At 43.4% G+C, this 23,772-nt stretch overlaps 8 protein-coding genes across 8 annotated transcripts; 5 read left to right on the top strand and 3 right to left on the bottom strand.

The window, feature by feature from the left end:
• Positions 1-267: 267 nt before the first annotated feature.
• Positions 268-2,201, top strand: TRUGW13939_11846 (uncharacterized protein; the record flags this gene model as incomplete). Its single annotated transcript, XM_035494950.1, has 5 exons — positions 268-591; positions 649-890; positions 937-1,300; positions 1,351-1,609; positions 1,663-2,201. Coding segments are annotated over 5 exons (1,728 nt in total), but the record flags the coding sequence as incomplete, so codon positions are not given.
• A 1,011-nt stretch (positions 2,202-3,212) lies between these two features.
• On the top strand, positions 3,213-4,235 carry TRUGW13939_11845 (uncharacterized protein; the record flags this gene model as incomplete). Its single annotated transcript, XM_035494949.1, has 1 exon — positions 3,213-4,235. The coding sequence occupies one exon, from the start codon at positions 3,213-3,215 to the stop codon at positions 4,233-4,235; it is 1,023 nt and encodes a 340-aa protein (XP_035350842.1).
• A 1,650-nt stretch (positions 4,236-5,885) lies between these two features.
• On the top strand, positions 5,886-6,635 carry TRUGW13939_11844 (uncharacterized protein; the record flags this gene model as incomplete). Its single annotated transcript, XM_035494948.1, has 8 exons — positions 5,886-5,961; positions 6,017-6,118; positions 6,168-6,206; positions 6,265-6,294; positions 6,344-6,382; positions 6,432-6,470; positions 6,517-6,564; positions 6,616-6,635. 8 exons carry the CDS (start codon positions 5,886-5,888, stop codon positions 6,633-6,635), a joined length of 393 nt encoding a protein of 130 aa, XP_035350841.1.
• A 372-nt stretch (positions 6,636-7,007) lies between these two features.
• Positions 7,008-7,883, bottom strand: TRUGW13939_11843 (uncharacterized protein; the record flags this gene model as incomplete). Its single annotated transcript, XM_035494947.1, has 1 exon — positions 7,008-7,883. The coding sequence occupies one exon, from the start codon at positions 7,881-7,883 to the stop codon at positions 7,008-7,010; it is 876 nt and encodes a 291-aa protein (XP_035350840.1).
• Positions 7,884-9,355: 1,472 nt separating this feature from the next.
• TRUGW13939_11842 (uncharacterized protein) lies at positions 9,356-11,248 on the bottom strand (the record flags this gene model as incomplete). The annotated part of the gene is made up of 5 exons (XM_035494946.1): positions 9,356-9,454; positions 9,596-10,237; positions 10,311-10,660; positions 10,722-10,889; positions 10,966-11,248. The coding sequence occupies 5 exons, from the start codon at positions 11,246-11,248 to the stop codon at positions 9,356-9,358; spliced, it is 1,542 nt and encodes a 513-aa protein (XP_035350839.1).
• Positions 11,249-12,130: 882 nt separating this feature from the next.
• Positions 12,131-13,066, top strand: TRUGW13939_11841 (uncharacterized protein; the record flags this gene model as incomplete). The annotated part of the gene is made up of 1 exon (XM_035494945.1): positions 12,131-13,066. The coding sequence occupies one exon, from the start codon at positions 12,131-12,133 to the stop codon at positions 13,064-13,066; it is 936 nt and encodes a 311-aa protein (XP_035350838.1).
• A 1,481-nt stretch (positions 13,067-14,547) lies between these two features.
• TRUGW13939_11840 (uncharacterized protein) lies at positions 14,548-15,557 on the top strand (the record flags this gene model as incomplete). The annotated part of the gene is made up of 2 exons (XM_035494944.1): positions 14,548-15,297; positions 15,378-15,557. The coding sequence occupies 2 exons, from the start codon at positions 14,548-14,550 to the stop codon at positions 15,555-15,557; spliced, it is 930 nt and encodes a 309-aa protein (XP_035350837.1).
• A 1,754-nt stretch (positions 15,558-17,311) lies between these two features.
• On the bottom strand, positions 17,312-17,854 carry TRUGW13939_11839 (uncharacterized protein; the record flags this gene model as incomplete). Its single annotated transcript, XM_035494943.1, has 1 exon — positions 17,312-17,854. One exon carries the CDS (start codon positions 17,852-17,854, stop codon positions 17,312-17,314), a length of 543 nt encoding a protein of 180 aa, XP_035350836.1.
• Between the last annotated feature and the right edge of the window lie 5,918 nt (positions 17,855-23,772).

The following is a 23,772-nucleotide window of genomic DNA, read 5'->3' as shown; positions in this document are numbered from 1 at the left end:
TGTGCCTAAGATACTTTCGGCGAAAATGAAGAGATCACTAGGAGATAATAGCGGTCAAGTTGAGCAGTATTTCGGAACGAGCCGTTTTTGCTACCTATTGGCATCTATTTAACCAATGAAGGTATTCTGCCTTTTCTGTTGCGAGAAGGAAATAGCATATTATTGTCTTTGTAACACTGCCTACTTACCAGTATACAAAGAACATCCTCTTTGCTGCTTCCGCAGAACATTGACACAAGGTATCTTTTAGACCACAACAAGCTCAGCATGGTGGGATCCAGCGATGTGCCAAGGAGCACAAACGGTCTTACATCACGAGATACTACAGCACATATCGGCGAGAAGAAACACCTAGAAGAAGTGGGGACTACTTTAAAGAATGTGCCCGCATATACCCCGAGAAGACTCCGTGTTGTAACAATCGGGGCAGGGTATTCGGGGCTTACACTTGCCCACAAATTTCAACATCAGCATCCTGAATTGCAGGACATAATAGATCATACCATCTACGAGTCGAGGAACGAGCTTGGGGGCACATGGCTGGTCAACACGTATCCAGGGGTAGTTTGCGACGTCCCATCACACATATATGTAAGCGATTCTCCGCCTATATATATGTACCTTTGATCACTAAACACTGATTTCCAGGCATTCCCCTTCGATCCTAATCCTGACTGGACTCATTTCTTTTCCACTGGCCCGGAAATATGGGAGTACATGAAGAGAACGGCTCAAAAGTGGGATCTCGAACGCCATGTGAAATACGATCATCGCGTTGTCGGTGCGTATTGGCAAGAAGATCGAGGAGCATGGAAGGTTATGGTCGAACATGGTGGCATGGTCGTAGAAGATTTTGCGGATATTCTGATATCAGCCCAGGGTTTTTTGAAGTGAGTCGTTTATTTCTACTGTAAACAATACTAAATATTTTGACAGCTCATGGACATGGCCCTCGATTCCTGGCCTGCAAGAGTTTAAGGGTAAAATGGTACACTCGGCAAATTGGGACCACGGGTATGACTACAGCAACAAGCGGATTGCAGTCATTGGAAATGGATCATCTGGAATCCAAATATTGCCTCAAATGGCAAAACTGGAGGGAACGCACGTCACCAGCTTCCAGAGAGGCCCAACATGGGTTGTGAGCACAATGAACCCCGCTTCTCTACTTGGAAAAGACGACTCTGCCGGTAATCCGGAGTATACGGATGAGGAGAAGAGGATTTTTCGAGAGAACCCTACACATCATCATAAGTACAGGAAACAAATCATTCATAATATCAATGATAGCTTCAAAATGGTACGCGAGGACACACGACCTTGCAATAGTCAGTGAAGCTAATATTTCAGTTTGTGAAAAATTCGCCGCTAAACTCGGATGTCCTGCATCTAGCGCAGACGCAAATGGCTGAAAAGCTGAATCACAATACCGAGTTATGCAAAAAAATGATTCCAAAGTTCGAAGTAGGCTGTCGACGAATTACACCTGGAGAAGGTTATTTGGAATCCTTTTTGAGGCCGAATGTTGACCTGACCCAAAGCCCAATCACCAAGGTCACTGACAGCGGTATCCAAACTGCCGATGGAAACTTCCATGAAGTTGATATAAGTATGGTCATATCTACTCTGAGACTCCAGAATTTGGTTAACGTTGGTTGATAGTCGTGTGCGCAACGGGCTTCGATGTCTCTTACCGTCCCCGATACCCCATTGTTGGACGTAACAAAGTCAACCTAGGCGAAATGTGGACAAAGGAACCAAGATCATATCTATCCCTCGCAAGTGCGAATATGCCAAACTACTTCATGTTCACAGGGCCGAACGCCCTTATTGGCCACGGCTCCCTCATGGAAAGTTTGGGTTGGAGCGCTGAGTACATGATCAAGTGGATCAAGAAGGTCGCATCTGAAGACATCAAAGCCATTGTACCTAAGGAGAGTGCAATAGAAGAGTTCATAGTGTACTCTGACCAAATTCACAAGACCTTGACGTGGACAGGGTCTTGTCGAAGCTGGTACAAGAACAACACTGTGGATGGAAGGGTGACGGCAACCTTCGCAGGGAGCGCACTTTTGTTCAAGCGGTTGATCGAGGACTTGCGCCCGGAAGATTTTGACATGGATTTTAGAAGCTGTAATCGCTTCCGGTTTCTGGGGAGTGGATTTGTTGGATACGAATTGCAGGAAGGGAATGACCTGGCGTGGTATGTTGATAGATAGGGGTTGACCACAGATATGATAGTGAAAGTCGGAAGTTCTAGCAGAATAAAGTAACTTCAATTTCGGTCAACGAGCACTTAGTCCATGAAAGTGTCGGTCTACCATCTACTCACTTACACTTCAAGGACTAGAACTTATGATATTGGCCACTTCGATCTTGAATTGATTCTAAGATCTAAGTTCAAAGCACCTAAACTTGGTGTGCCTCACACCTGCCTGTTCGATTTAACGGGCATGGGCTTACGAACTTCCCCAGAGGTGGGAAGGTAGAGCGTGGCTTCTCCAGAAGGTGTAATACTTGGTGGTACGCCGTTAGAAGTTCATAGTCATTGCGCTCCATCAAACCCGCTTCATTGTACTATTTAACGACTTATAATTTACTTCTATGATTCCTCCTGCCCATTCTATCCGGTATCTGGCACCTCTGGCAGCTTCGGTACCCAAGATGGCGGGTAGAAGACCATGCTGTGTACTTTCTCTGAGAATAGAGACCAGAGCAATGAGGAATACATTTTTGTTAATAGTATACCATGACTTCCATATACAGTAGAGATTACAGAGGGCATGAAAATGTAAAAACTGAACAGGCGCACCAAGCTGTCATACCTGCTTGTTGACAAGGTCCATCTAATAAGGGGAACCCTCGACGCGGAGCTGCGGCGAAAGAGTCATCCACTCAAGGCTCAACTCCGGCGAAGTCGAATCATAATAGTGAGATAAACTCACTAGCCGTTAGCAGAATGACCGAAAACATATATTCCACGAGAACATTAAGAAGTTTCGGGGCTGTTCCGAAAGCTCGCCGTTACCCCTGGCGATTTCGGCGAAAAATGTCCGGCGAAAACGGAGCGGAATAAGTTGAGACTGTCTACGAAATTGTATCCAGAGACAAAATATACCAGCGTCTAATCAAGGTATAGCATTTAAATTCTTGTCTCTCTATTCATACCAACAGAGAAGATTCATCCTCCGTTCAAACGACAAACAAGCAACATGACCCGCGTCCTCCTGACTGGAGGCTCTGGCTTCATTGCCGCCCATGTTCTCGATATTTTACTCAAACGGGGTCATAGTGTTGTTACCACAGTCCGCTCGTATGAGAAGGGCGAGAAAATCAAAGCAGCCTACCCTGACATGTCAAGTGATCAGTTGGACTTCGCAATTGTAGAGGACATCGCCCGAGAGGGCGCGTTTGCGAAAGCTGTCGTCTCCGACCCACCATTCCAGGCAGTCATTCACACTGCAAGCCCGTTTCACTTTCAAGTCACGGATGTCAAGAAGGATCTTTTGGACCCGGCCATAAAAGGTACAACAGGTCTTCTACAATCGATAGTGAAAAATGCGCCTTCAGTCAAGCGAGTCGTGATCACTTCTTCGTTTTCTTCGATAGTAAATCCCTACAAGGGTTCATGGCCAGAGCACACCTACAGCGAGGAGGACTGGAACCCAATAACAAGGGAGCAAGCAATTGAGAGTGTACCCAATGGCTACAGGGCCAGTAAAACGTTTGCTGAGAGAGCTGCTTGGGACTTTGTGGAACAGGAAAAGCCGAACTTCACGATCGCGACTATGTGCCCACCGCAAGTCATTGGGCCGGTTGTGCACCATTTGAACAGCTTGGATAATCTCAATACTAGCAACCAAATAATTCGCGACATGATTCAAGGCAAAGCAAAGGACAAAATCCCTCCCAACGGCACATTCACCTGGGTTGACGTTCGCGACCTTGCGTTATGCCACGTTCTCGCTATTGAGAAGGCTGAAGCTTCGAACAAGAGGTTTTTTGTTGTTGCAGGCTGCTTTAACAATAGAGAGATCGCTGAAATAGTAAGGAAGCAGTATCCGGAGTACAAAGGAGTCTTGCCAACAGCAGAAACGCCGGGTGGTGACTACCCGGACGGAGGGGTTTATAAGGTCGACAATTCCAGAGTACAGGACGCCTTGGGAGTTGAGTGGCGGTCAATAGAGGATTGCGTTAGAGATACTGTCAAATCCTTGCAAGCAGTGGGCGCGTAGAGTAGCCCAACAAGGTAGACATCCTCGTTATTACCAACGAAGGATTCCTTCGTTGGGACCTGTCCGCATGGGCTTCTCTTTCTTCAAGGCTCCCAAGACCGAATATCGCCACAATATGATATAGTCCTAGGCTTTTTATCTATCATCACTGAGTAGCATACATTCCTCTTAGGAAATCTAGTCGTCCCACCATATTTGTCCTAATATACCTCTCAATAGTACATATAGGGAGTGCAAATACTAAATAAATAGAAGGATAAATATTAGTCTGGTATTATGTATAGTCCATTAAACACAATAGTTGGTGTTACAGATCTACACCAATAGGCGAGTATTTTAACAGTAATATTAGGCAGGAGCCAATCCTGTCTGATCAAGAGAGATAGAAACCCAAAACGTTCCCCCAACGCTTAATATATTGCTGTGGGTTTTATCCTTAGCTCTAATTATAATATTACCTTGGCTAGCATAGGTTATTACTTTTATAGTAGCTCTCTCAGTCAATTAGGTTGTTGAGTTCATTGGCATCGATTAACATTTGGCAGTTTAGAGTATTGATAGTCATTAAACCATTACATACTTGATTGATGACTATGATTAAGTTGACATCAGATTTAATTCCTATAATAAACTATAAGTACGGTACTATTCCATATTTCATTGGAACATACACATCTCAGGTGATTTCTTTGTATATCTTAGGGTAGCCCAGAACGATCAGAAAGTGATGGAATGGAATGGGAGAGCACTTTCTCACAAAGCATAAAGAATTAGGGTAGATTCTTCTTTGAGAGTGCAAGCAAGTCAATAATTGGTTGGATTACCCTCTCGACCCTAGAGGGACAACGCCTCGCAGTTCAAGAACTGCAATCCCATAAGCTCCAACCTTTTGTTTCCCGTTAAAGCCAGGCAACTGCCAGGCGACACGAGTCTTAAATGTCGAGAAAGCCCACAAGGCGATTTATTTTTAGGGGAGAGAATTTGTGTTATTGAACAAAATGTTGGGGTATAATACCAGGCAAAGGATTTTTGTGCCGTTTGGAGATAGGGCAAATCGGGATTTATCCGGGAAACGCAACCCCGAACTCATATGATATCAACCAAGAAAATCCGCACTTTAGATGGTCAAAGGAAATGTTAAATAACGACGTTGAAAGGAAAAGTTGGGTCCGGCCCTATAATAGCTACAGGTGGCCCCAGCCTCCAGACACAAAGAACCAAAGCCCACTAGATATAGAATCCTCCAAAACTTTCAGCGATGTCTCCACGGACATCTCGTCTATACCATCTCCGGCCGAACTTAACTTAGCATATTGTATTAGCTGTTAGCATCGAATAATGCATGTCGAGTGAAGGAAAACATCATCATTTCCTGTCGTAGTGTGGGAAACAAGCTTTGAACTTTGGAGCATAAACTTCATGTCGCCATTTTTTCCTTTCTAGCTGAATTTTGAGTGTCGGTCCGGAATGAATGGCATCATCATCTGATCATCACGGCTCCGCCGGATGAGTCACTATTTTCTGTGTCATAAATAAATAAATCTGTCATTCCCGACCTTTTCATCATTTTTCTTTCAACTTCGAAGCTGTTCAGCCAGAGAAATTCGCAACCAAATACCAAATTATCAATATTAACTACAACCATTCAAAATGATGTTCAAGCCAGCTGTACTTCTTGCTGCTCTGGCAGTACTGTCAGCAGCACTGCCCGCCGACGTCAAGCGTGGTAAGTGACTCAATTTCCATATTTTTATACTATTGTCTTTCTAACCCATTCTTAGACTCTGCTGAAGTGGCCAAGCGCGACACCCTCGTCAAGTTCTCCACTGATGTCGACGGCATAGTCGGTATTGACGATCTCGCGAAACGCAAAGAGGAAACCGGTTTGTGAATGCGTTCTCATCTTCGTTATCGTACAACTAAAAGATATAGAACACGTGGCGGACCTTGCAAAGCGTAAACAAGACACCGGTTTGTTGGACTGCCCTTCTTCCCGTAATAGCACAAATAACAGTCACAGATGACGTAGGCGATCTTGCGAAGCGTGACGAAGAAACTGGTTGGTTCATGTATTCCGGTCCTTGTGATACCAAAACTAATAGAAATAGATGATGTCGGCTTCCTTGCGAAACGCAAAGAGAAATCCGGTTCGTTCGGCTATTCTTGTGCTCGTTATAGCATGTCTAATAGGTACAGGTGACGTTGGCGATTTTGCAAAGCGCAAGGAAGAATCCGGTTTGTGAAGGCATTCTTTTGATAGTAATACAGCTAATAGGCATAGGTGGTGTCGGAGACCTCGCTAAGCGCATTGGCTCTGAAGAAGAGATTGGTAATTGTAGTCTTCGGAAAAAGTTTTGTTGGGTGTCTAACAAATGAGCAGGTATCGATGAACTTGCCTAGCGCAACGCCCAGTCAAGCTCTCACTGGGGCTAAAGAGGCGTCCAAATAGTGTGGCTGATGCTCGAAAGTGGACTGTCTGGGTGAAGTTGGGGACTACTAGTACGATCTAGCAGATTGAAATGAAAACACCTATGGTTGACCAAAATCCAAGTATCCTTGAAATTGCAATATAGACGTAATATACTACACATGAGCTCCTATTCTTCTTCTGCTTTGGCAGTTCCTCTGCGAGAAATACAAGAACGCGGAACCGTGAAATTTCTGCGAATAAATACTGTATCCTTCCATCCCAGGCATTATAGAGAACTGGTTGTGAAATAAACGTATGCTTATCTAAATTCAATATCATCGTCTGCAGTGGAAAGCCCGTTGTTAGCCCGCAGGAATTACAGACAATATCTCCTTTGCATAGGCCGCCGCTGTAGCGGCTGCATACCCTTGCCATCCCTTGTTCTTGTGGGAATCCGAATAATCACAGATTCCCCGAATCACCAAACATGGAAAGCGATCCATGAGTCCGGCGGATTCCATTTCAAAGGCGAGGAATCCTTGTTCACTCAAACGGTCACGTATGCAACTTTCACGAACTAGACTATTTCCTGACGCAATCCGGCCATAGTAAATTTGTGGTTGATCGGTGTCTCGGACGGGACGAGTTTGCTCGCCAGCCGCCGCGCATTTCGCACATGTGTCGTCGTTTGGTTCAACATGAAAGAACTCGGACTTGAACAGACGATCGGTAGCAGGATGTGGTCGTTTAAAATTACACCATTTACCGCCTATTTTAGTGTGCATAGAACTCAGGTAGCTGGATATTTTGCTCTCGTTCACCAAGTGTTGTGATTGGAGGATTGCTATCGCTGTTAAAAGTGTATGTGGTGGCTTGTTTAATGCCCCAGTAGATAGGGAGCGAGATCCCTGCAACTTTTTCCTCATATGATATTGGAATACGCCGCTAATTGTATCCGTTGGTTTGCACAGGACTATATCTCCCAGACGAATGTCATTCTTCTTTGATGGGATACCTCCTCCGATTCCCACCATGAATCGGTACCGGATAGAGGGGAAAGAGTGCGTCATATCCATTGCCACCGTCGCTGCTGAAGTAGTCCCGTATATTCCCGAGGGTAGGCAAGTTATAACGACATTGTGATCTCCAATATTTCCCAGAGAGTAGCTGTTACTGTCCTGTGGTCTGGTTGCTAGAGATTGGTGTTCTTTGTCCAGCATCGCGGTGCAGGCTGCCATTTCAATAGGTAGGGCACAAATCCAGCCCACTGTATATCCAGAATGGACATAACTGTCTGGCTCTGTATCCAGGTGTAGTGAACTGAAACGTGATACAGTATTGCTCACATTATTGAGTGAATCATGCCGCGAACCGTTAGCTAGGAGGTTGAGTTCTGTGGAAATGCTGAACTCGGTCTAGGTGATGAGCGAATAGCCGTTTCTCCGATTCCAGGCTGACACCTACCTAGTCCATACAAAACTCTAGCTTCCTCTGTCGACTCCGAAGTGGCGAATATTGACTCTCGCTTACTTAAATCCAGCCCAAACTCTCCCGCAAAGTTTTCACTGCCTCGTTCAAAGAGAATTAAAACGTCTCCGTAAAATAGGCTTATTGATTCTGAGGTACGAGATCGATCATGTACGCTTTTAGACGTACTTCAGTCTGTTCCCTGCACCAACTTGCTTTGTTTCATAGTACATGTATAGGTCTTAGTATACCATGTTTTCCCTCGGTATTCTTATGCTTCTATAATTCTTGTATTTTCATGACAATATCTTATAGGGGAGCAGTTCTCCGCACTTGTTTAGGCCCCGCATAATCGTAACAGGTCTCAGCAAGCAAGTAAACAATAACATTTCAAGCTGCCGCTTATGCCACATAGGCTGGATTTTTGACATTATGGGTGGATGTGTGGTCTGACCAAAGTGCCTTCTCGTAGCCCGCCAGTGCTCGCTTATACATCTCTTTCGCCTCCTTCAGCTTGCCCTGCTTTTCGTGAAGAAGACCAAGATTATGGATGGCTAACCGCGTTAGGAAGTCACCACCTGTTTGGTCACGTGCCGAGGTCGGCACCTAGTTAGATGGCCTCATTGTATTGCTTCATTCCTGGGTGGATTTCTAACATATATATACATATATATATATTTTTCTTTCTTTTTATCTTTACTTTTTATTTTTATAGTTTTTTTAGGTTGATTTAGCTTTACCTTATTGAACTTGATTATTATCAGTGATGGAACAGTGGGTAGGCAGGAGCCAGTTAGATGGTGAAGAAATGGTGGGTGGGCTGCCCCCAATTGACGATAGGGTCCAGAAGCTTTTAGTCAACTTGGAAGTCTTAAGTATATTAGGCCAAAGCTTCCCTTCTGCGGGAAAAGAACCCATTCTTCGGAAAAGAGTGCATTCCGCAGCGAATACTGAGATTGGAGAGGAGAGAGAAGGAAGAAGTGCTGGAGCTGTGGTGCCTGCCTTCATACCCCTTGGCCTCCGCCAATCAGATCGCTCAAACTAACTAATCTATCTACACACAGTTTCCCAGCGTCACACTCTGCCCCAGTCACTCTTACGTCTAGCGAACCGCGACAGTTGTTAACAGCTTGGTTTGGTATGCGAGTTAGAACTAGTCAGTCACATAGTGGCCACGCTCTTCACAAAATGGCCCCTCGACCCCCTCTGGTTCTCCGCTGCGGCCCGTCTAGATGATGGAGAGCTAGGCAGATTCGGGGCTTTTCTCGGAGTACGCAATGGTCGTCTGTTGTAGCTGGTGGAGTTGTTCTTGAATCGTTTCCAGTCCCTCGAGAGTAATATCCTATTAGCAGTCAGTCAGTCAGTCATGTTTGACAAAAAATAGGAAAAAGGGAGAGCTAACTGGACCGGTGAATGTGTTCCTTTTTTGAACGAACTAGAATATAACAATAAAAAGTACGATGCCAACTAGTACGACACTGACATAGTTCATGCTTCCAACCTCAGTGGGCAGGAAGACGGGGAAACAAAAGATGACTGCATAGAATGCACACCAAAGGCAGGTGAATGCATTCACCAAGATACCCAACCTTCCTAGCCTGAAGCTCCGCATGGGCAGAACACTTTCCCGGCCTCTGAAGAGCAAAATGGCTTGGGGAGCGGCATAGCTCAGATTCAGTGCCAAGATGGCCATCGAGATGATGCTATTGAAGGCTGTAGTTGAACCGATGAAGATCAATCCGTACAGAGTGCAGAAGACGACACAAATAAAGGTGGCGTTGATGGGGGTCTTGAGCGTGGGATGAACTTTTGCAAAGATGTTGGAGAACGGGAGACCGTTGTCTCGAGAGAATGCCCAGGTGAGACGCCCCGAGGTTGCAAGACAGGACATGAGAACGCCCGAGAAGTTCAGCAAGATCCAAAAGGCAAAGACGGCACATGCACTCTTATGATACCCTGTGGCTTGGTAGAAAACCTCCAGAATCGGAAGTCCTGAGCTCGCAATAGCGTCGAGATCCTGAGAAGAAAAGAGAAGCGCCAGGACGAAGGGCACGGTAGTTCCTAACCCTATGAGGACAGTCCAGCACATGATTCGAGGGATGTGGTAGCCTGGCGTGGGCACTTCCTATCAACAATTAGTCAGTAACTGCGCCCCTTTAGCACCAGACAATATCTGAGGTTCAACGTGGTGTTCTTACTTCGGAAATATGAGTGACCGAATCTGTGCCTAAGAAGGCGTACATGCATGCCCCGACGGCAAGGACGAAAGACATGCCATCGCTCCAGCCAGTCTGGTTACTGTATTTGACAAATACGACCTGCGCTGACTGCTTAGGCCCGCTGGCGGCGAGCATTGTGATGATGGAGACAAGAAATGCCAACAGACTGCACCAGAAAAAACCTTTCTCCAATGTAGGAAGCAGCTTTGGGGCATAACACACAAAGGCACCTGCCAGAATAAGAAGCAGCAGATAAATGAGATACGTCTGCCATTGTAAGGGTGTGTAGTCGGGGTGGAATAGAGATGCTAGGGCCTGCGCAACCTCGGCTAGGATTATTCGGATCAGAGTTGAAAATCTCAGCTCAAATTTGGGGATATGGCGGCATACCGCAATAAATAGCCGCAGATGTAGTGGTCAAACACCATGCTAGCGTGCTCAGCCAGCCGGTTATGAATGCAGCAAATGCTCGGGTTCCGGTTGAAGACACCATGAATGCGAAATGATATTGGCCACCACTGGAGGGATATGCCGACGCCAATTCGGCGAGACCGGCGGCTACAGAAAAGGTTAGTCGGGAGATCTATCCAAAGAATGCTATAAATGTCATTATGGGTCTCTGGGTGAAGCTCACTAATGATAAGGCACGCTATGGCAGCAATGATGACCCCCCAGAAAACGGATGGCCCTCCTCCGGCAACCAAGGGAGTGACGAAAACAGCACAATATCCAAGCCAGGAGTTGGTAATAACGAACGCCAAGGAGAGAGCGGCGAAGCTAGAGAATTGGCGAGGTAATTCGCCCTGATGCCCCTGAGCACGCAGTAAGAGCTCATCGGACGATAGCTCGTTGGTGTCGCTGTGCTTTGGCTCTTGCTGCTGAGACATGATTTTTAATGCAGTCTCTGTGTCTTTCATTGTGAGAGGTCGATGAGGAAAATGGTAATGAATATTTCCAAGGCGAAGGAGTAAGAGGCTTTATATACACGATTCTATGCACCCGTCACGTGTTAGAAACTACGTGGACAGACTGACACTTGGTGTCGTGGGAGCGGCCTTAGAGCAATTTCGAAATCCCACCGTACAGATTCAGGGCAAATCAAATAAATCTCCATTAAGGCAACAATTAGTGCTCTATCCAGGTGGCAGGGACTATGTCTTCCAGGGTGGAGATACATTCCTCAGTCGCTGCGGGGCTACGGAAGTAGAGAGCACCGGCGATAACAAAGCAGGGCATTATAACTCTTATCTTTCAATGCCTATACTCTGACAGAACTAAGAATCACAACATAGGGAGCCGAGTATTACTCCTGTCGTGGTGAGGTTCGTTCTTATCGCGAGATCTACAGCTAAGCAACTGGAGACGTGGGAGCAGTCTCGGTCATGAGTCTAGCGTCTAGAGCTAAAGGCTCGTGTGCATCGCTGCGGATCGTCAATGGTCTCAATTTTGGGACAAATAATGATGACGAATTGAGAGTGAAGTGCGGCCATATCCAATCCGATAAGCGCGCAAGGCCTTGTGATTGGTGCTCGCTGGGTTTCGTGATCAATCAGTTTGCCTCTCTTACGGTACGACACCTTCTCTGCTGATAAGCGCGCGAGCCCTAGTGACTTGTGGTCGCTGAGTTTCGCGATCAACCAGTGAGTTTCTTCTATCACATCACCCTATCTGGGGCAAGTATTAAATAATATCTGCTCGAGCGATGACTTGTGGTCCATAAATATAGTTGTTGCCTTGGAATTTGGTGAGTATTGGTGAGATACTAAAAATCTCGTCTCCTTTTGTTTTGGTATACCATCATGCCTCTCCTCGTCCCTGACCTCCCCGAGCGTTTCACCATCTCCACATTTGGAGCGCAGTATCACAGCAACTCTCCCTCGGAGTCCAAGGTTGCCCTGATCCAGCAGTTTGAGACATGTCTCAAGGCATTGGCAGTCTTCGTTGAGGATCTTGTTCAAGATGACACCGAGCGTGGCCTGGGCCTCTCACGCATCTGGATCAGCTATTGGAAATCCCCCGAGGACTACCAGAAGTGGTGGGAGTCACCAGATATCAAGCAGTTCTGGTCCTGTCTTCCGGACAATGCTGGCTTCTGGCGGGAGAGGCTGCACTTCTCCAGGACACGGTTCGTCACGGAAATGTCCCAGGATATCCCGTCTGGCGTTGGTCATCTCGGTCCTCTGGCGCCATTGACCGAGAAGACGGGATACTGGGGGGCTCTACGCGATCGTATCCAGGAGTCGACAAATCGGAACATCCTGGCTTCGACTCTGGACGAGGTGCCTCAGCCCAAGCAGCCCAGCGGAGCGCTACGACACGGCCGCGTCCAAATGACAAAGTTCCCTGAAAATATTTGCTTTGTGATTAAAGGACAAGACCATACCAGTATAAAGGCAGACGAGACCAAGTTATGGTCAGAAAAGTTCCATCGTAACACGAAACGGTTCATCACGAATGTCGTCCGTTCTGGCCCAGAGGCGGGTGTATTGACCACGCGTTTATGCCATGTCCCAGAGAGTGGTAAGATCAAGGTTGAATCCTCGTACACCGAAGACGACCCGGACATCTTTCCCGCACTGGATTTCAATCGGACCATGGAGATCTTCTTCTTCTTGGAGTTCAGGTACATGGAGCATGCAGGGCGGCGAGAGAAGGCGCATGTTGCTCTGCAGCGGGATTTCATGGACGCATATGAGCCATCAGGTGTCATAGGCCATGGGGAGATGCTCGTATAGGTAGATTGCGGTGTGCTGAAGTCCAAGGACATCGAGGCCGAGTACATTGGTTATTATGATGCTACTAGCTTCCTGGCTTACAATCACCATCCAGAATTTAGATCCAGTACAGGCCGATCCATGTTTCAGAGGGTCCTCAGTTACATGGGCCTCGCATAGATACAGCTGCTAGGTAGTTTTGCTTAGATAGTTATTCAAGGCATCGAAATAATTTCCCCATAAACACGCTCTTATGGTTTTCAGTTTAGGCGCTCCAAGCATCAGCATCGCTGTGCATCTAGGCCCTTTGTAGCTACACAATCCTCCACCCTACCGGCACGTCCAGAGTTTCATATATTGAACGGTTCATTAACCTATAGACATCATTAACAAACGCGCCAATTGGGACCATTGATTGGATCGAAAAGTCTAAAATGATAAACGTGCCAAATTATACGTACGGAATTGGTTTTCGGTATAAGTTCAGATCATCATTTCAAATGTTATCCAGCTGAAAATCGCTCTCTTCGACACGTCCGAGGGCTAACTTAATCTCCACGCTTAGGTATCAGCTTAATACTTATTGCATTACTAAGTCCACGAACATGCGTTCTTACCTGCCTTGTTGATCTTCTGGATTACGCTATCAAGCATCCTAAATAGAGACTCCCGCCAAAGTCTGCTAGCCAAGTCGATCTGGCCTTTGCTTCGCATCAATCATGTTGGTCGCGTGCATCACGAGGTATGTTGACATGGGGAACACGCAGGGCCAGCTCTTCTTCTTTTAGCCTGTTGCACACATTTTGTGGCCTAGTTGGATTGAATTTAAGTTTCCCTTCGGCCCATCAGACAAGAACTCCTATAGCGCGCACACACTAAGCGAATGGTCGAACCGCTTAGCTAGACTGGTATATAAAAAGCGGGATGCAAATCGATTGATGGGAGTGGAGAATGTTAAAGAAGTTACTGCAGAAGAGAAACGGCTAGACGAAGTATAAGAATGTGTGTGGTTGGAAGCTACCATCCTTAATTATGCAGGACAGTGAGATAACGATCGAGTCAATGAGGATAACACAATAAAATAAGGAGATTGGTTTTTAATGCGTCGGTAAATTGTGTCAATGGGTTGAATTTGTTCAAGAATCGAATAGGGTGTGGTGCATGTGGTGCACCTATAGGGGGAAGTAGTTACTATGCCTAAGGCACAGATAAGCATTGCCTGCGCATTGAAGTCCCGAGACTGAGTCTATTCACAGCTTCCTAGCCAATCAAAACGTATTGCGCCCTTATCTCATCTCTGCCAGTTCACCACTGCATGGCTACTTGGCTGGTCTCACGGTTTGCAGTCTCCATTTTCTTTATATGCGGCGTAGAGTCGTCATGTAATAGCTATTGACAATTGAGAATATCACACTCTTCAAGAGCAGCCTTCTCAGACCAGCCGGATTGTGCAGCACATGATATAATCTCTTCTTCTTAAAACGGTTGTTATTCCCTTTGCCATGACAGCAGCTCAGCCCTGCAAGTCTCTGCCAGAGGTCCAGCAGTTCGGTTCGGATCCATCAAACAGCGACAAGATTGTGAAAGCATTGATTCTGAGCGGTGGCGTTGTCATTCGAAGCTTCCTCTCTGACTCGATCCTGGCAGTCATTGAGAAGGATGTGCGTCCCTATTTAGAGGCCGATAAACCTTGGGAGGGCAAGTTTTTCCCTCCAGAAACGCGCCGTGTCTACGGTCTCGCTGGCAAATCTGCTTCTTTCATGCATAACATCGTCGCCGATCCATTGTACCAGGCTGTGTGTGCCAAACTTCTTACATCACAATTCAAATCGTATCTTGGCCAAAGGCTCGAAATATCTGAGTCAACACCCCAGCTCAATAATACTGTTGTCTTCTCAATCGGTCCTGGAGCCAGAAACCAGGAACTTCACCGTGATGATATGATTCACCACAATCATCTGACGGCGATAGGAGCCGATGAGTATAAAATTGGCCGTGATACTGGGATTGGGCTCTTCGTTGCGGGCACGAAGACCACTAGGGAAAATGGTGCAACGAGGTTCATCCCAGGCAGTCACCTTTGGGATTGTATGGACCCACCTGATGAGGGGTTGGCAGTTTATGCTGAACTCAACCCTGGCGACGCTTTTATCATGCTGTCGAGCTGCTTTCATGGGGGCTCGGCTAACATGACCAGGGACGAGGAGAGGCTTGTCTATAGTTGTTTCATGACCAAGGGTTTCCTACGGCAGGTCCGTATCCATCCATTACGTGTCCTTGCGTAAGGCTCATGATGTGTACATTGAATGTTGCTGACCCACTTAATTTACAGGATGAGAACCAGTACCTCGCAAACCCCCCGGAAAGAATTCGAGAATACCCTGAAGATATACAGAAGCTCATCGGATACAAAGTCAGCCACCCTTTTCTGGGCTGGTTAGACCTTGAGGACCCTCGAAAGGCATTGTATGGAAAAGATTGGAAATTGACCGGAGGCGACTTGTACACATGACATTCGGCTACTACGTTCTTGAAACCGAAATTTGATTACATTAAGGGTTAGATTAGCATGTTTTCTTGGCCAAATGGCAACCACATAGCGAAATAATTGGAACATTCCCATATAGTCAGTACTTCAAGTGGACACTGACACTTTCCACGAAACTCGGCTCTCCAAGAAATCTACGCGGAAGGTTTGCGGTTCCACTTGTCCCTGTTGTCTTTTCAAAGAGTCAAGCCACGTCTGCTATAATCCAGCGTTGGTCAGACAAAGCGAGGCTTGGAGAAATCTCTCATTCAACCCGAGAAAGCGCATATACAATACGGCAATTAGGCCACGGCAGGCTTGACGAGGCTCTAAGTTCGCTTTCAGGAAGTGGAAAACTCTACATTTACTATACATTCAGGGATACAGGTTGGCGTTGCCCAAAGTAGTAATCGCACTGTCTCTTTCATTCCTCTACGTCCTCCATTGTCACCGCTCTCTATTTTTAAACGTCCTTTATTTTGTCCATCAGCCTTCTACCACCAACAATCTTAACTAATTTTAATCTATCTTAAGAAAATTATTCTAAGGATCTTTAATTCTTTTTAATTTCTAATTTATTTTTTTTTTAACTCTAATCCTCCCTAACCTCAATAATTTGTTAATTATATATGAGAACGCTCGGCGCCGCTTAGGCCTCGCCGCCACGTCTCCGAGTCAATATCGATCCGATATCGATTATCTCCAAGCAAGGGGGATTACCCCTGACCGGGGGGGGAGTCTTGGCTAATCAAGCCAAGGCCAGGGCCTGCTGAATATCGAGAGGCTATAAGGGTTGTATGGAATTCCAAGAGGCCACTTGTTTCCTTCTTTTCTTTCTCCATCGAATTTTTCCTTTTGCAGGGCTTATATAGAGCTCCGAACCTGACTTGTTCCGTGACAAGAAATATATGAAAGTGTGGGTTGACTTATCAAGCAAGTCGAGCCGTGCACGGTAACAAGCGAATTTACGCGTACGTGGGGTTGTTATGGGGGTACCCAAGTTACTATGGTAAAACGTATATGATTCTCTGTAGTATCTGAATATGACACCGACGCATTCTTATAACCCCTATTCTAGGGGCCGGTAAAATCAGTGACGGAGCGCGTCATTGTAAATCCTGACATGACAAGGCTTGTCACTGTCACAATGTGACAAATTTACGTAATAGAATTGGGTCTGGATATGCAATATAATTGGTCAAGACAAACCAAAAACCAATTAAAAATCCATAAATTTTCATAACCTCTCTAGATATTTTTAATTACCAAAAGAGGTATAGCTCCCGAGGTATAATTAGATTAAAATAAGTGGGTCTATAACAACTTTGTCAGAGCTGACAAAAAATCGTGTCTGTCAGGAGTGGGTCCCTGACAATGCCAATCCCTACCCTATTCCATACGAGATGACGTGAGCCCTCTCGCGGCCTGAGGCCGGCGCGCCAAAACGCGGATATCTCGACTGCTTCAATAAACCAACAAAAAGATATGTAATATAAAAAGCTAAGTAGATGAAATAATCATTTATTATCTCTAGGTTTTTAAATATTTAGCTATGAAATTTTTAGTGACAACCTGATAGAGCTCCCTGAGACACCTTACCAACTGTAACCCAGACTCACCGGCCACAATGGTGTCGATAGCAATTTTCCCGCGCCCGCCTCTCCTGACTTACCATACTGATGAATATTGATTGGCCATGATCTTTCCGTATCGGCACCACCCCTTCAACTGTGAACTTGCTAATCCAATGCAAGCTTGACAATACCACCAACGGTAGAGTTTCCGGCAGGTTGAGCTGTTGTAATGTATAGGTCAGATGCTTCTTGATAGCCAAGGCCAATTGCCACAGCCGACTCCGAACCCAATAGGCTTGAATTAGCTACGACACTACTAGTCTTTTCAGGGATTTGAACTTCAACCAGTACGTCAGCAGTGTTCATAGCAACCCAAGCCTTTTTACCGTCCCTGGAAAGCGCGAAATCGTCGGCAACAAAAAGTCCGTCAGCAATGACCTCCGCCGCACCTGTCTGCTCGCCCGTCACCATCGAGATAGGTAGGCGACCAAAAACCCCCTGGTTCAGAGATGTGAAATAGAGCTTGTCACCGTATGTATGGATTCCATTAACGGCAATGGCGAGATTGGTCTTATTCTGGACAGTCAGGAGCGGGTCTTGAATGACGACTGCAAGATCGCCAGTGGCAAGATCTAGACGCGTGATTTTTCCGAGTATAGAATCGTCCATGAGAATACTACTGGTATCGTTGGTAGCCAGGCGAGTCATGCCATTGTATAGGCCCCCCGACGTGTCGTTAGCAACAAAGGACACTGTAGCAGGTTGGAGAATGGTTCCATCGGCGGAGTTTGTAGAGGACGTAAGTCCACTTTCCAGATCTCGTTCAAAGGGTTGGGTGCAGTGGTAGAAACCGCACCAGAGATGTAGAAAATATCGTCCTCTACTTCTGCTATGCCAAGAAGGGCGTTCAGGTTCGAGAAGTCGTGTAGTACGCTGGGGGATGTCCAACTAGAGTTCAGCGACACGAGGAAAAGAGAGGAAGATGTGGAGGACGTGGTTAAGATATCCCCATTCCGTCGAAAGGCAAGGTTCTCGAGAGACGTCGCTTGAGGAACTAGCTGTACGAGCACCGGCGAATTCCCACCATTGCTCGTGGATAGAGGCGCTCCGGAGGGAGTGTGAGCAAGTGAAAAAACCACGAGGGCATGTATGAATGTCTTGAGGAATTACATTGGGAAAAATTTAACTGGTTAATCCAGACTGAGAGGGTTGAACGAATGCCACAATAACAAGACATTTATGGGGGATGCTGACCCGCTTACTAACCAGCGGTTTTAATGGGAGTTAAGGCCGAAATCTCCATTGGGCTAGTATATACTTTTTCTACTAACTAACGTATTTTATAAGCACCGCGGGCCACATAAGCGTGCCGGGCCACCCTTCCGATAAAATCGACTTACATTGACCAAAATGTAATGATTTATCCCATTTACTATATAATTTCTATACCAAATTGTTTGGACAGTACGTGCGAATATAACCAACCTGGTTACAATTAGAACAGGTCTATGGCGCGTGCCTGCGTGCCCCCAAAGCAACTTCTAGATTAGATAATTATAAAGCTTCCTGGGCTGTCAATACTGCTGCAGCAATCTCACGGCTTTCAGAAACTGTTAAAATCTTAGGCCTGTTTATAGGCCTACCCTAGGTTGTACACTTTTATTTCTAGTAATTGTTTACTGCTCGTAGATTGTGGTTTTCTTGTGCAAGAATAGTAGTAGAATTCATCGTTAAAGAGTAATCTTTTATCAACTGGTCTAACGCGCGCTTAGTGGGCGAATTTGGATTAGTTGAATGATGTCTTATAAGTCGCTCTATTGTTTTTGTTTAGCGGGTCAGGTTTTTGATATTATTTGGTGTTTTTGGTGACCAATTTATAGAGGAATGACTTGTGCTTGGAGAGGTAGATGTTCGCAATTGAATATTAAGCTTAGATAGCACACGTTTTTGGTTAAATAGAGAAATGCCAGTTGCTGCAAAGCTGCTCTTAATATTTTGTATAGTATAGGCTTTATTCCGAATTTCTGAATATATTGTGAGAAAATTGTCTTTATTAATATGGTTAACACTGCAACGTATTTGGTTCTCAACCGCCTGCCTATATAAGCGCTTAAGAACTGCGAAAATACCTATATCAAGTGGCTGAAGCAGGTGCGACGAGTGTGGTAGCATGTATATAGGAATAATATTATTTATAGTGTAGTACTGATCGAATTTGGATATAAGATGGCTGCTATATCTATCAAGAACTAGAACACAGTACTTTTTAACTGTAAACAGTCTCATATAAGGGTTAAATATTTTTTAAAGCTATTTAATTCTGAGTTTGTCAGATGTCCAACTGTTTAGAGACTTAGTAATTAACTAATTAGGGGGTAAATAGAGTAAATTATACCAGTCAAGCAGCTTGTTGACTAATTTTAATATAATAAGTAAAGGTAACATGATCCTACGCGCACTTATATATTCCACAGCTGTGACCCATTCCTGATTTCTAGGCTACAGCAGATGAGATTTCTCTTTGCGATCAGAGCTGTATACAACTTTTGTAGTAGATATGATATCTATAGAGAACCTAGTCTCGTCAAAATTCTAAATATCTTCTTCCTGGATTCCATACTCGGCAAAAACACGCTTAAGATTATTAAAAAAGCTATTAATTATTGTTGGATCCTCGCATAAAGTGCGCTCATAATTATATTTGTAAATATAGTGAGTCTAGAGGTTATGCTGATGTTTTAAATAATTGGTCACTCAGCATTTACTAACAGTAGATAGTAAAGTAATGGAATCACATTTTATAAGTAAGCAATTGGCTATTTGTTTAATCATCGACGGTCTAATAGGGCAGCCTCACTTATCCATAGAAAGAATCCATTCACGAAGCATGATTTCTTCGGTTTCTAACAATTTGGTGTTGTTTAGACGCTTATATAAGCGATACAAGCAACCCTTGACTCTGGCTTGAAGCGTCGATCTTAGTACACCAAAAGCACGCGTTGCTTCGCATACACTGATAATTTGTTCTTTTTTCAACGCGTTTATAGCAAGCTGAATTCTTCCTTCATTATTTAATGGGATTTTTACAGCGTTCTGAGACATATTGGTATGGTGGCGCGATTTTCAAAATTATGTTGGGTTAAAACTGGGAAGAAATTGAGAGGGTGGCCCAGCACGCTTATGTGGCCCGCGGTGCTTATAAAATACGTTATTTTCTTTTTAAAGCTAGTACTTATATGCACTCACCACTTAATCCTTGACTTATGCTAAGGTCAGCCGGCAGTAATTGGGATAGTATCTGAATATCACCACTATATATGCCCATTTCTGCATAACAATAGTATATTAATATATAAAAACTAAAATACTAAAATCTCTAATAATAATATTTATAGAGAAAAAAGATTTAGAACTAATATAATTTATCATATTTATAAAGTTAATCCTTGTCAAACGGTTCAACAACTTGTCACCAAGATGTGAATCGTGGTGGGTATTCTGTTAACAGAAGGCAAAATGAGAACGTTGTGTAAGACAATTCCAGGGATAAAGTAGAGTACTATCGCAATGATAGACTGCAAAGTATGTTAAAGAGTAATAGTAGTATACTATTTTAGAGAGAGAATAAAACACAATAAGCTAGATATATGATGGTAAATAAGCGTCTCTATATAGTTTTTATAATATATTATCCGATATATTATATCTTATCACTTAATAAATTATATTATATCACCTGATATAATATATTGTAGTGTGACGGCTGAGCCTGAGGCTATCCCCAAGGGTAGGAGCGGCCTCGTGGCCGGATGGGAGGCCTCAGGCAGGAAGGGCATCAACCCTAACCCGCGGTGCCAGATCTGGGGATAGCCTCACCCCGGGGCCATAAGGGGTTAAGCTGGTTACCTAAGCACACAAGATAAAACCTTCCCGCAGGTCCTGGTAGTTAGATTCCTTTCCTATGCTTGTTGTTTTAGAGAATCGTACCCCTAGATAGGAATTAAATATCTTTAGAAAAAGGCACATCATATTACAATAAACATCGCTATACTTTATCTTTATCTTTCTTATAACTAGTATAGCCAGCACTTAGTTACAGTCAGTGCTCTAGTTAGGGGTAGACTTTTCTTTATTTTAACCTCTTTATATTTAATATAGTCCATATAGCTATAATAAATGCTTTGTCAGTGTTTTAACCTTAAATCTTTATTTATCTTCATTTAAAATCTAGAAATCTTATGAGCTAGTATAATAGTAAGACTAAGTATCACTAACAGATATCAGTATAGCAAAAGCGCCAGCAATAATGATATAGAAGAGCCTAGTTACCACTTGACTGTTAATCTTAAAAAACTGAAGCTTAGAGATGTTTCTAAAGGACTACTTAATAAAGATGAATTCCTTGAGCTTTATAGAAGCGACCCTAGAGGCCTATTTAAAGATTTATTCTAACATCTCTCTATATAAAAGAAATGACTAGAAGAAGCTCTCACTAAGTCTAGCAATAATAACACAGAAGAAATCGACTCTATAAGAGAGGAGATTCAGAATCTTAAAAGTAATCTAGCTGATTATTATTAGGCTATATCTGAACTGATTATAGAGCGTGATACTGTAATCACCAATATTTCTTTAGCCAGGGAAGACTATAAGAAAAAGACCATCAAGCTACTAGATAGCTAGCTGCTATTAGATGGAATCGATCCCAAGTACAAATCATAGAAGATCAACATTAAAAACAAATTAGAAACCAACACCAACCATTACCTAACAGTCCTGGCCTATATAGCATACATGAAGGGAATATATAAGAGAGAAGCAGCCAATCACTTGCTCCCACAATTCCAGAAGGACTCAGCATAATATTACTAAGATATTGGTGATATCTTTGAGTATCTAAGAATAATCTATATAGATGAGAACCGCGTGATCAATACAAAGATGGAACTCTATCACCTAGTAATAAGAGATTCGAAGTTTTAGATCTTTTTATTGAAATTTATACTTCTTATCTAGGAAGCTGGCCTCACCCTATTAGAATGAAAGAAAGAACTCTACTATAAACTCTTATTCGATATACAGCGCGCTATGATCAAGAAAAGCACTGACCTAATAATATTATACCAGACCTTTATATAAGGATACCACATTACTACCAACTACCTTGAGTAAATCGCTGAAGAGGAACAATGCGCCTGCAGCTATAGGATTGGAAGCAGTAAAGGCCATAGCCAGAGAGGTTACCAGTCAAATACCTCTAGAAAATTGAAGCCAAAGAATAAAGTCCCTTAACTGCAGCTCTCCTAGGAAGAAAAAAAAAAGCTAATAAATAAAGATAAGTGCTTTAATTATAAACTAAACAATCATTGTACTAACAAATGCCTCTTTAAGAAAAAAGCTCTGGATCTAAAGGTCTTAGAGAAACAAAATAAGGATAACACAGGCAAAAAGTCAGAAAATGCCTATGTCTAGAAGAAGTCTCCTTCTTAGATGCATTAAGTATGGATAATAAAGCTTTAAATCTCTTATAGCTGATAGAGAGAGAGAAAGATAGTATAACTGTATCTATTTAGCTAGCTAAAAATAGATATTTAATTTGTACTAAAGCTTTAGCCAATATTAAAATTAACAGATTTGCTTTTTTAGATGTATTTTTAGCAGAAAAGTTTATATAACACTTTTAGATATATATAGTACCTATTTCTGAACCCTATGGAGTAAGAGAGTATAATAGAAAGATAATAGAACTAGTTATGTATCTTATAATCTTAACACTAATTATTAATAGCTAGATATAGCGGCATCTATCCTTTTTCTTAATACGACTAGGCCGTTATGATATTATTTTAGGTTATATATGGCTGGAGAAGTATAATATATTGATAGATTATAGAAACTATCATTTTTTATGGCTGGAGGATATGTCTCTTAAAGATTAAATAGAGAGAGAATAGTTTATCCGTATGCCAAAGACAATACTAAGGAGAAATAGACTAGTTAATCTTAAGTATTAAGCTAATATAGAGCGCCAAGATTAATTAATAGAAGAATCTGTCCTACTCTTATAATCAGAACCTTAAAGAAAAGTGTTTACAGTTATAGGAAAAACATAAAGAATATAATTAAAGATAGAACTATAGAAAATAGAGAAAGCCTTATAATCAGAGAATGTCATAGGACTTTTTAATAGTATTAAAAAAGTGTCACTAGTTGTCAGTCTAATAAGAAACCTATATTATCAACATTTAGAAAGAAGGATGTATAGAATAGATATAGCAATTATTAGAGCTACTAGATTCTATTATTATATGAAAAATAAGACTATAGATATCTTTATAATTAGTCTTTACAAGATAGAGCAGGCGCTAGAAATTAAGAAGGAAAGAATAGCTAAGTCGACTGAAAGTGAGGAGATTAAGTAGTAGCTGCTAGATTAGTATCATGAGTTTGCTAATATTTTTTTAAAGATCTGTTTAGATAAGTTGTTAGTTCACTAGAAATATAATTATAAGATTAAGTTGAATCAGGATTTAGAGTTAGGTTATAGTCCTTTATATTAAATATTAGAGGAATAGCTCTAAACAGCCTAAGACTATATTATTAATAACCTGAATAAAAGATTTATT

Source organism: Talaromyces rugulosus, chromosome VI (assembly GCF_013368755.1).
Source record: "Talaromyces rugulosus chromosome VI, complete sequence".
In the NCBI taxonomy this organism is placed as follows: domain Eukaryota; kingdom Fungi; phylum Ascomycota; class Eurotiomycetes; order Eurotiales; family Trichocomaceae; genus Talaromyces; species Talaromyces rugulosus.
The sequence above is the reverse complement of the archived record's forward strand: the minus strand, read 5'-3'. Positions and strand labels throughout refer to the sequence as shown.